At 38.1% G+C, this 12653-nt stretch overlaps 1 protein-coding gene across 1 annotated transcript in view; it reads left to right on the top strand.

Annotated features, from left to right (window-relative positions):
* Nucleotides 1–1116: 1116 nt before the first annotated feature.
* dhx37 (DEAH (Asp-Glu-Ala-His) box polypeptide 37) overlaps nt 1117–12653 on the top strand; it is a 32068-nt gene continuing 20531 nt past the window's right edge. Inside the window, exons 1-12 of the mRNA XM_048611213.1 lie at nt 1117–1225; nt 1306–1439; nt 3982–4151; nt 4820–4932; nt 6060–6435; nt 7592–7740; nt 8884–8976; nt 9585–9681; nt 10860–10973; nt 11476–11577; nt 11972–12086; nt 12412–12510. Coding sequence (XP_048467170.1) covers nt 1328–1439; nt 3982–4151; nt 4820–4932; nt 6060–6435; nt 7592–7740; nt 8884–8976; nt 9585–9681; nt 10860–10973; nt 11476–11577; nt 11972–12086; nt 12412–12510 — 1540 coding nt within the window. The 5' untranslated portion in view covers nt 1117–1225; nt 1306–1327. The remainder of the gene's footprint in view (nt 1226–1305; nt 1440–3981; nt 4152–4819; nt 4933–6059; nt 6436–7591; nt 7741–8883; nt 8977–9584; nt 9682–10859; nt 10974–11475; nt 11578–11971; nt 12087–12411; nt 12511–12653) is intronic.

Raw genomic sequence — 12653 nt, 5'->3', positions numbered from 1 at the left:
TGTCAGTCAAGGAGTACCAGCACTGTAAGTCAAGAGCATGGTCTGCTATCAGTCCAGGATTTTGGAAATAGTCGGTTGGGCACTTGGGGCAGTGAGGATTGGGGTTCCATATATGTCCTGAGAGTAGACCATTTTCAGTCCTGCAAGTCGGGCGCAACCCAACAAGGGATTAATGGTCAGTCAGTTGGGAACTGCACAGTGATCAACTAGGGATCCGGACACTCATCAGCTAGGGTGTTCTTCCAAGTTGGTTGGGGGGGTACGGGCAGCACGTGCTATGGTCAGTCTTTAAGAATGTAAAAATGTTATGCCATGCCGGGCACTAGGGAAAGAGTAGCAATCTCTTACAAAGAGTTTAAATATGGTATGGCACTCAGGACTGATGGCCTATGTAATGTGATTCACATAGCTGCAGTTACTATGTTAGTCAATCAGTTCGGTGATGTAAATTGACTATATTCTAATGAATGTGAGCATCTATTTCCAAAGATGTGTCACCTTTGCTACTTATGTGCCCTCAGATGTTATTCCTTTTGCTTTCCCTCTCTAATTTTCTGTACTGTGCAGAGCTATTCATGGCTGACAGCAGTTGACTTGGTGCACCACTGGACTTTAGATATGACTAGCTGACATCCCGGAGTTTCCCAGGAGCGGTGGTGAGTACCTGACAGCGGCACCAGAGAGGCGCAGTGCATATATAGAATCGTAAAATGTTACAATGCTGAAGTAGGCCATTCAACCCACCATGACTGCACCTGCTCCTGCGGTGAATTGTGTGATATAACTCACCGGACCTCACAGAGTAAAACACTCCATGAAACTCCCTGAAATTGACACTGAGCCTAATTTGGTCAAATTCAATCCAGAGTTAAGAGATATTTACACAATGGCTGAACTCAAGGAATGGACAGTAAGTTCTTCCAGAGGAGGCTGAACCTGATTTGGTTTGGAAGGTCCCCATTTTGTTTTATTGCTAGACTTTTACGTCATTTTAATCAGCCTCAGGTTATGACATCTGAGGCAGGTGGGACACTACCATTAAACGAGAAGACCCGTGAGGACAATAATCTGAGATAACAAGGTGTAGAGCTGGATGAACACAGCAGGCCAAGCAGCATCAGAGGAGCAGGAAGGCTGATGTTTCGGGCCTAGAGGCTTCTTCAGAAGAAGAGTTTGCCGGAACAGTTTCTGCCGGACCGGATTCCAGCCGGAATACTTTTCTAAGGTGCCGGCGGACACTTCCGGTGGGGACACGTGTGTTGGATCCTTCAATTCTGATTTCGGGTGAATCTTTGTGTCTCTTAGGGATTTTCTTTCTCCTCTGAGGATGGGCAGATTGCGGAAAAGGCACAATTGGAAAGCGAGGCTTCAGGTTAAAGACGTGGAAAACTCTTCAGAACAATCCTGTAATGAAGTTAAAGTTGAGATTGAACTGGAAGGTGTGCTTTAAAAAGAATGTTTTACTCAAGTCTATCCTTCATCTGAAAATCTTCAATAGGATATGTAGCCCATGTAAAATAAAATTGGGTGACGGCATGCTGCCACAGAAAAAACAATTTAATCGGCAAGATCTCGTTTAGTTTGTTCCCTAACGCGTTAGAAACATCTAGATGAGTATTTATAGTTAAACTCTGAACCCTACGGCAGACTGTTACATTTCTATATTTGTACCAATAATATCGACTGCCTCCAGCATCTTTTGTTTGATGGACCTTATATAGCCCATCTCACTCTGCTAAACATACAATCTAATCTGATGTAGAAACTTATGATACAGAAGGAGCCTGTCTTGTTTCAGTGTTTCCCGAAATAGAATGAACCCGAGCGCGCCTTTCTGATGTTTGTCCGTGTTCCTGCAAGTTGCAGCACTGGAAATGTACCTAAGTGTTCATTTTAATACAATGAGTGTAGTTGCCTCTACCAGCCTTTCAAACAGTGAGTTTTAGGTCCCCACCACACTCAGGGTGGGGGAAAACATTGAATTTTCTCTCCAGTTTTTTGGCCAATTACTTATGTTGTCCAGCTAATGGCTTCTGCTCAGGAAAATAAGACTTTGCTATCCACATTGTATCATAACACCATGAAATATAGGAACAGAATTAGGTCGTTCAGCCCATCAAGTCTACTCTGCCATTTGACCGTGGCTGACCCAGTTCTCCTGCCTAAATTGTCCACCTGCGAGGTGGACAATGGGGACCCAGTGGATGTGGTGTACCTAGATTTCCAAAAGGCCTTCGACAAGGTGCCGCACAAGAGGCTACTGCATAAGATAAGGATGCATGGCATTAAGGGTAAAGTATTAGCATGGATAGAGGATTGGTTGACTAACAGGAAGCAAAGAGTGGGGATAAATGAGTGCTATTCTAGCTGGCAGTCAGTGACTAGTGGTGTGCCTCAGGGATCGGTGTTGGGACCGCAATTATTTACAATTTATATAGATGATTTGGAGTTGGGGACCACGTGTAGGGTGTCAAAGTTTGCAGATGACACTAAGATGAGTGGCAGACCAAAGTGTGCAGAGGACTGTGAAACTTTGCAGAGGAACATAGATACATTGAGTGAGTGGGCAAAGGTCTGGCAGATGTAATACAATGTAAATAAATGTGAAGTCATACATTTTGGTAGGAGTAATAGTAAAAAGGGTTATTACTTGAATGGTAAAAAGTTGCATGAATCACAGAAGGTAGGTCTGCAGGTACAACAAGTAATTGGGAAGGCAAATGGAATTTTGTCCTTTGTTGCTAAAGGGATTGAAATTAAAAGCAGAGAGGTTATGTTGCAGCTGTACAACGTGCTGGTGAGGCCACACCTGGAGTACTGTGTGCAGTTTTGGTCTCCTTACTTGAGAAAGGATGTATTGGCACTGGAGGGGATGCAAAGGAGGTTCACTAGGTTGATTCCGGAGTTGAGGGGGTTGGCTTATGAGGAGAGACTGAGTAGATTGGGATTATATTCATTGGAATTCAGAAGATTGAGGGGGGATCTTATAGAAACATATAAAATTATGAAGGGAATAGATAAGATAGAAGTAGAGAGAATGTTTCCACTGGCAGGTGAAGCTAGGACAAGAGGGCATAGCCTCAAGATTAGAGGGAGCAGATTTAGGACTGAATTGAGAAGGAATTTCTTCACCCAGGGGGTTGTTAATCTATGGAATTCCTTGCCCAGTGAAATAGTTGACGCTACTTCAGTAAACGTTTTTAAAGAAAAGGTAGATATCCTTTTGAACAATAAAGGAATTAAGGGATATGGTGAGAACGCGGGTGAGTGGATCTGAGTCCACGAAAAGATCAGCCATGATCTTATTGAATGGCGGAGCAGGCTCGAAGGGCCAGACGGCCTACTCCTGCTCCTAGTTCTTATGTTCTAAATAAAACCCAGAAGAACTACAGATGCTATAAATCAGGAACAAAAACAGAAGTTGCTAGAAAAGCTCAGCAGGTCTGCCAGCTTCTGTGAAGAAAAATCAGAGTTAATGTTTTGGGTCCAGTGATGCTTTTTCTGTTTTTGTTTCAGTTCTCTTGCCTTCTCTCTGTAATTCTTGATCCTTTTAATAATCAAGAACCAATTCATCTCTGTCTTAAAGACAGTCAATGATTTGATCTCCACAGGGGTGTCCATAACATTTTGTGCCCTAATTAAATTATCCCTCAGCATTCTTTAATTGTGTGTGTTTGTATTCTGAATTTCGTGAAGGAGGAAAAGGAAAAATATGGATGCTACAATATTCTTTGTAGCTGTTGACTAGAGCTTTACTAGCAAATAATTATTGTTTCGTCAATGTTAGAAAAATCGGCTGGAAAACCACATGCAAAACTCTTTTCAAGTAATACATGTTTCTGTACATTTTGATACCTGTGAATTACCAAAGGTATATGCTGTAACCATTTTAATTTGTATTTTGGTCGTTCTCTGCATGTCTTCCTGTTGTGATGTTGAACATGTTTCAATGGACATATAAAATCATTTACGCTATTGCAGATGGAGTTACACTCAAAGGTGTTGATGAAAGTAATGCTCTGGTTTTACCTGCAAAGAGAGCAAAAAGAAAACAGGTGAACGAAGATGCTAAAAAATCAAAGCAACCTTTGAGCAAGAAGCAGAGGAAACAACTGGAGAAAATTCTAGAACAGAAAGAGAAGAAAACGCAGGTGAACTATGAAATACACATTTTAAAAACTACTGTATACAGTCAAAGCCTGTTTAAACACAATGTTTCAACACTGATATAACTTTAATTTGGCATGATTATGATTTTAGCTGTTTACTTGTCTTAAACAACTGATGTACTGAATTTCCTGGTGCTTGTTTCGCTGCTGGGAGTGGGATGCCTTGCAGCCATGAACAGTAATCCAGCCTCAAATCCTGACAACTGACCTTCATTAACATGTTCAGAATGACTGCCTATATGTCTGTAGGTATTTGGAGACTGTTTCTGGCCTAATATTAAGTGTGTACTGGCAATTATACTCTGGTACAGTAAGGTACTCAGTTCTGCTTGTGTTGGTTGCGCTTACATTAGGCTGCAGTTTGGGGTGTCAGTAGGATTCAGGCCAACTCATCTAGATATATATGAATGTTTCCTGAGTGGTATTCCTGAGCTAATTGTCAAAAATTATAGGGTTTTTGTGAGATGGAGTGCTTACCTTTATAAGTTTGCAAAAACAGCATTAAACAAATCTCTTGTTGATAGTAATGAGCTGGTCAAGGCATATATAGTTGGAAAAAATAAGGTTTTACCTGTTTTGCTTAACAAAATGTACATACTTTGAGTGGTTATAAAATCAATTGAACTTTCTTTTCCGATTTTCCATTGCAGAGAAAAGACATTCTGAATAAATTGGCAGAATGCCAGGTCTCAGAGTCTGAGATGAAGCTTTTCTATACCACCTCAAAAATGGGCACCGGAAAGCGTTTATATCAACCTAAGCTGTATGTTATTTTCTTATTTTTCATTGAGACAATTATTTGTTTAAGTACTGTTGAATGGTCAGAATGTCCACTGAATGCTTCATATTCACTTCAAGGCACATAGGAAGATTCCGGTTGCTGTGGAGTTGAAGATTGCTGTTCACGTTGTGAACTGTTTGATCTAGAATTTACTTAAATAAATTACAATATTGTAGTTGTGGACAATCTGTTGTGAAACCCCAACTAGCATTTGAATCATTATTCAGACAATTAGTGTTTCATGGAAACTTCTAATTTGAGAAATGTTAGATATAGAGACACTGACAATAAGGAACTTGCTAAATGTGCAGAGATGGCAGCAGATTGTTTGTCCAGCTCATTTTCGTTGGGGATGTAAATATCGTTCAAAAAGTGCCCATTTAAACCAATAAAATCATGTTGGTTAACTATTTAAACATTAATAGATTGTTGTGTTTACTAAAGTTAAAATACTATTCCATGTCTTTCAGCCTTGTATTTTAAATTATACTCACAAAATTTGAAAAAGAGCAATGGGTGTATCTACAGGAACATTTTATGTAATTTCCTCAATCATGACTAATATCTTTACAAAAAATCGTCACTTTTCTATAGGATTTTTTCCAAGTTGTTTTAGATTTTAACTGCAATATATTAATGGCAAGACCAAAACTTATTGATATACTAGCTTACTATTTTACATACCTAATTCTCTCACAACACTCAATGCCATTACTTTTGATACACAATCTATACTTTGGCACTGTTGAAGATCAGCTGAATGTTGTAATTGTAATTGAAGCATTTTTAGTTTAAAGATTAAAGCAGGAGATATAGAAATCCAAGCGTAATCGTCTGATGTGGGAGGTGACTAGGGGCTTCAGTTTTACTGAAGGAAAAATATTTCTGATTTTCTTTTCCCTTGGACCAGTTTTGGCCATCTACAGGAACTAAAAGTAAATCAATGTTTACCCTGCAGCATGTAATAATTACTGTATAGTCTGTCCCATGCTGAATAACTTGGCACTAGTTTATCAGTTTTACACTTTTCTCAAGGGAAATATATTAATTTCTGTACTATGTTCTCGTTTTGGTTTGATAGAAAGGTTTTCTGCTACTTCATGTTTTAGGTCTGAACAGGAGGCTAACAGTGAGTGCAGAATCAGTAGTGTTAGTGGGGCCAACAAGAAAAGACACAGAAGAAGCTCTGAGATTGTGGAGTCAGCATCAGAGTCTGAGACTAGCACCTCTTCGGACAGATCAGATGAAGAAGAACAAGTGGGTGACGCAGAGAAGATGAAAAATGACAGCATGCAATCAAGTGGAGAAGAAAGGGATGTCAACACTGATGAACAAATTCAAAACTCCTTGAGCAATATGGAGATGATAACTGAGAAGCCATCAGCATCAGTGTTGGTTAATGAGAAAACCAGTCAAAATGTAATGCAGCAGTCTTTCTCAGAACCTGCTATTTTCATTCCAGTGGACAGAACCCCAAAGATTCAGGTACTCAATTGTGGTAAATTGTGAAATATGTTTTGACATTTCAAATTTAAATTCGATCATTGAGTAATGAATTAATATTGGCTGCAATCCGTTTTCTTAAAAGACAATTCTTTTGGTATTGTAATTTCTTAACGACCAATACCATACTGTAGGTGGTGGAAATCATGATGGAATGCCATTTTATGTATATACATATTGTGTATTAGTTGTTATAAGTAAAATGGGAGCAGGAATAATTCAGTTTTTTTTACAGGGAAGTTGTTTTTCTTCCTTTTTGTTTCCCTGATCATTGTAACAGTGGACAGATACTATTTGTCTATTGTACAAGAGGCAGTTTGAACAGACGAAAAATCAGATTTTTTAAAATGCTATCTGTCTTTATACTAGTGTTATATATTTAAACAATAATTTCTAAACTCAACAGTGCTGTGAGTATAAAATAGAACTCTTTGTCAAACAGGATTTAACCCCAGTATTAACTTGCATTGCATGTAATTGGTTCTGAATAACAGAATCAAAGAAGTGTTATGGTGTCGAAGAGAACATTCAGCACATCATGTTCCACTGTCTCCACATGAGCTCCATGAATTAGTAGCATTTCCCTGCAATTTTTTTTCCCATACTCCTGCACATTATTTCTATTTAAATAATAATAATGTTATGCCCACTTGAATGCCTCAATTGAACCTGTCTCCCCCACACTTCCAATTAGTGTATTCCAGTTCCGAAACCTGCAACTTACACATCAATTTGCTACTTTTGCAAATCACTTTAAATCAATGTCCCTGATCATTTTATGAACAAGTGCAGTTTCTCACTATCTATTCTATTCAGGCCCCTTGTGATTTTGCAAACTTCTGTCAGATGGCCTCTAGGCCTTCTCCTCCCAAGAAAAGAGTTTCAGCCTCTCCATTCCATCCTCAACTGAATGAAGCCACAAGTTTGCTTCTGGAGTTATTATCAGCCAGTGAATTTCAGCTTGATACAAGTCACCTGAATTGGATCATCAATGGGCATAGGTCCCATAAGAAAAGTCAATCATTAAAAATATTTTAACAGACTCGTGCTATTTGTGATAACCTACTTGTGTTTTCATTAACAATTTACAAATATGTCAATTAACTGTCTTTAGCGGAGATATTTTCTCTTCTTCCAGGAAGCTCGTCTGCAGTTACCAATACTAGCAGAAGAACAAGTTGTCATGGAGGCCATTAAACATAACCCTGTGGTAGTTGTTTGTGGAGAGACAGGGAGTGGTAAAACCACACAGGTGCCCCAGTTTCTCTATGAAGCTGGATATGCCAGGTATAATGCACTTAAGCTTGAAAAGTGTGTTTTGAGATGTTAATATGTCTAAAATGTCACAGAATTTCAGAGAGCCACTGAATTGTGACTGCAGAATGAGGCCATTTGTCCCATCATGTCTGCACCAGCTCTCTGAATAAACAATAACTTCATGCCATCTCCCTCTTTCTTTCAATAACCCTGAGCATTCTTGCTTTTCAGATAATAGTCTAATTCCCTTTTGAATGCTTCAATTTAATCTGCCTCCACATACCCTCTCAGGCAGTGCATTCCAGAACTTGACCAGTCCCTGCACCAAAACATTTTTCCTCATCTTGGTTGCTTCTTCTATCAATTACTTTAAATCTGTGCCACTAATTCTTGATCCTTTCATGATTTGGACAGTTTCTCCCTATCTATTCTGTCTAGACCACTCATGGTTTTGAATATCTCTATCAAATCATCTCTTGGCCGCCTTTTCTCTAAGGAATTCAGTCTTAACTTCACCAGCCCTGTTTTTTAATTGAAGTATTCAGTGTTTCTTAATAAAATTCTCAGTTGTTGTAGTAGGTATTGAATTTATGTTTCTGGATCATTAGTCCATGTGTCTGGATTTACTGGTCCAATAATGTAACAGTTATGGTACTGTACCCCTCTATATGACAGCATTTACCAACAAATACTGATGAAATTCTGTTACTCATTCTTGGATCATCTGTATTCTTCCGAACAAAAGGAGATTCAAAATGTTGTACGTGAAGAAATTCTTCCTAGCACAATTTACCATCATGTGACAGGGACAAGACAGACTGTCATACTTTGGTCAGCTTGTGACTGGGTGTCAATAAAACAACTCGCTTCCTTATGTCTATTTCTGCTTTTATTATAATCTAGGCCATTTAGAATGTTTTGTCTTCTTTCAAAGCACCCATAGTTTTATTATTATCCATGACGATTTTAAAAAATTCTGAGGTTCCTGAGTTTTAAACAACTTACCTTCTAAAGGAGGGTGTGGATTCTGATCCCATTCCACATTACAATTTTTGAGCAGTCGCTGTTTCAATTCACGGTTATCATTAATTATTGCTTAGAAAAACATGTGAACTGTGCAAGTGTTCGCAGCAGATGTCAGGCCATAAACATCTCTCTGGTCATTGTTTACAGTGGTAATGGAATCATTGGAATCACAGAACCCAGACGGGTAGCAGCTATAAGTATGTCCCAGCGAGTTGCAACAGAAATGAACCTTTCACACAGGTAAAAATGTTTCTTGATGTGAATTGAAACTTAATAGGAATTGGGGAAGGGAGGAGGTCAACAATACCAGCAGTATTCAATATTTTGCCTCATAGGATCATATGTGCATATGAAGGAGCTTTTTAGGTGTAAATAAAGTTTAAATTTATCTTTGCATTAATATGGAGATTTTTCAAGTTGCTAATGCTGTACTGATTTAGTGTTCATCTGCCATTGAAGCAACAGTACCAAAAAAATTGCAAGCCTTCAGCTCCACAGATTTCAACTAAATATGTTTGTATATAGATAGCAGAATTGCTTATCAGATGGTACCTTTTAGTTATTTTTATGACTTTCAAGCTAAATTATGTTTCCTAGCAATCATATGCATGTCTGGGGTTTAGATATATACCACAGATCTTTACAAGGCATGTGACATGCCAGTTGCCAAGTTATTTGCATGTGTGGTGTCAGTGTAACTAGTCTAATTTTTGTTTCCATTTTCTTCTTATTATTTATATCTTATCTAGTATGCAATACCTCAGTTTTTACTATGAAGGTCATATAAAGACAGCTGATATTGTTGAATACTGAAGCTATGCAGTATATTTAACTTGTTGCATCTATAGGGTGGTTTCCTATCAAATACGATATGAAGGAAATACAACTGCAGACACAAAAATAAAGTTTATGACAGATGGTGTGCTTCTAAAAGAAGTACAGAGGGTGAGTTGAATTTCCTTATTGAATATATGTTGAGTAGGAAAGGTAATTAATTGCTGAGGATGGATTACAGGCTGAGAGTTATTTTGCGTAACTTTTTCAGCCTTGCTCCTCCTTCAGGTGTTAGTGAGAGAGGTGGCATCAGACACTGAATTTATAAGTAGTCCTTTTGGGATCTTTTGTGCTTTCTTGCATTTCTGTAAAAACATGATGTCTGTGTCGATATGCGCGATCTTCTTGGAGATCCTCTCCATTCTGAGCCAACAATTGGTGGTGTCAATGGTAGCCATGATGTGGAGGTGCCGGTGTTCGACTGGAGTGGACAAAGTCAGAAATCACACGACACCAGCTTATAGTCCAACAGGTTTATATGAAAACACAAGTTTTCAGATCTTCGCTCCTTCTTCCGGTGTTAGTGAGAGAGGTGTCCACCCCAGTCCAGAATCAGCACCTCCACAACATGGCATAACTTTTTGTAATTACTACAAAAGCTTTAACACAACTGAATACTGAACTCTGAAATACATGAAAATGTCAGACCATATAAATCCTAATTGTTTGCACTCACCGATCTTGACTATACAAAACCACTGGTTCACTTAAAGATCTGCAGGCCAACAGTTGTTGATGCATTGGTCAGATAGTGTGAAGCTATTTACTTCATGATGTGACATGAAGGAAATTGTTGATCTCACACAGTCATGCATAATGCAGTAAAGATACATTCAATGCAGGTTTTTAATATTTGATTAAAGTTAGCAGTGTGTTGTAGTTAGTAATGCCAAATCAAGAGCCCTTGAGAAATGTATTTAAGATGCCAGCCTGTGGCACAGAATTAAACTCTATTAATTTGATACTTCAGCATTGTGCTTTAGTGATGTGCCACACTCCTAAGGTTGTGCTACAAGGTATGGATATACAATTATGTAAACATCTAAGTGAACTTGTGGAACTGCAGGAGTAAGCTACTCATTAAACTTGCCAAGATTTTGGTGATATGCTGTTGGTTGGATGATTTTCAGTAATTAATTGGTAAAGATGTACACTACAAAAAGTCTGATACACTTGTATATAGTCAAAACTAGGCTTTTGTTATTTATAAGTTTTGTTGACCTTCCTGTAATCATGTTTACCACAATTAACTAGAAATTGTTTTGTGAAAAAAATGTTTAATCTTCCAGGACTTTTTACTCTCAAAATACAAAGTGATTATTATAGATGAAGCTCATGAGCGGAGTGTCTATACAGATATACTGATTGGCCTGCTATCTCGTATTGTTCCTCTGCGAGAGAAGGTAAATAGAGTTTCTGTCCTGTATGAGCCTTTTATTTTGATTTATTTAAATGCCCAACTTCTAAAATGGAGAGGTGAAATTTTTATGTAAAATACTTCATGCCTCACTTTTTGTAATATATGCAGCTTAAAATAAGAGAGTGAAGAATCTACAGATGATGAAAAGTAATAGATTGTAGATGAAATATTTTGGATACAAAATTACAGCAAAGTACTCTGCATATCCTGATATTATTTATATTAAACATTTATTTCCAGGAATATTGTTGAACAATTTGTGTGCTTCATAATGGGTTGAAATACTGAAAGGGCTGGCTATTGGTGAAATTTTATTAAATAAAACTAACAGATACATTCCATCTAATTCTGATGTTGATGTTGACCTTATCAATGCAATATTAGAGCCATTTTGACTTTCCTAATTGGGTACTTTACACTTGTTGTCTTTTCACCTTGTGCCAGTATAGAGCATACCCAGTAAGTATTTTGCTTGTTCCCAACAGAAAGGGCGACCAATGAAACTGATTATAATGTCTGCCACTTTACGTATGGAGGATTTCACAGCAAACAAGAGACTCTTTCCAACTCCGCCTCCTGTTGTTCAGGTAACTTTATCATGTACAGCAGAAATGTTCACCAAATTTATCACCATATGAAGTATGTTGCAAGAAAATGATCAGTTAGCTCAGTTGGCTGGGCAGCTGATTTGCTTTGCATAGGGATGTGAACAGTGCAGTTTCGATTCCTGTACTAGCTGAGCTCTCCAAGAAGGTCCCGCTTCTCAACCTTGCCTGAGGAATGGTGACCCTCGGGGTCAAACCAGCACCAGTCATCTCTGTCTCTAATGAGAGAACAGCTCTATGCTCTTCTGGGACTATTAGCAACTTTACCTGTAAGAAAACTTTGAAATATCTGCTATCAGATTTTCTGTACACTTGAGTTTACTTTCATTGATTTAAACAGAATGTAACCCAGTTGTTCCTCTGATAATTCTTTCAGGTGGATGCGAGGCAGTTTCCTGTCATTGTTCACTTTAATAGGCGAACTCCACTTGATGACTATGCAGGAGAGACTTTTAGGAAAGTCAGCAAAATCCATCGAATGTTACCTCCAGGTAAGACGATTACTCTACTTACCTTTGTTTTCTTTCACGAGTTGCTGCTTTCCATTATACTGTAATTTAATTCCTTTTTGGTGTTTGAATTGTTTTTGTTTTGGCAAGGATAGCTAGAATTTTCCAGCTCTTGGGCAACTCTTATCAGCGTGATGAACGAGAGTTTGTCATTTAAAACACTTTTAGGAATTGAGCCCAGACATGACTTGGATATTTCCAATTAGGATTAAATTTCTAATTTCTTTATTCCCAAGTTGTTACTTAAACATTTAGATGACTCCTTCTGGAGTTTAATTTTGATTTGTGATTATTTGTTTCCTAATAGGAGGTATCTTAGTGTTTCTGACAGGACAGGCAGAAGTACATTCTATGTGCAGAAGATTGAGAAGAGCCTTTCCTTACAGACCTAATAGCAATGTGCAAGGTAAATATTTTACGTTACAGTGCTCATACATCTGTTTTTAAACACCGTTGCACATTTTTTTTGTCAAATGTGTACAACTGAAGTATTGGTTTGAAGTTGACTGATTATGTGTTGAAGACCATTCTGGAAGGAGTCTTTTTCAC

The sequence above is a fragment of the Rhincodon typus genome, chromosome 24, assembly GCF_021869965.1.
Source record: "Rhincodon typus isolate 14 chromosome 24, sRhiTyp1.1, whole genome shotgun sequence".
Taxonomy (NCBI): Eukaryota; Metazoa; Chordata; class Chondrichthyes; order Orectolobiformes; family Rhincodontidae; genus Rhincodon; species Rhincodon typus.
The sequence above is the reverse complement of the archived record's forward strand: the minus strand, read 5'-3'. Positions and strand labels throughout refer to the sequence as shown.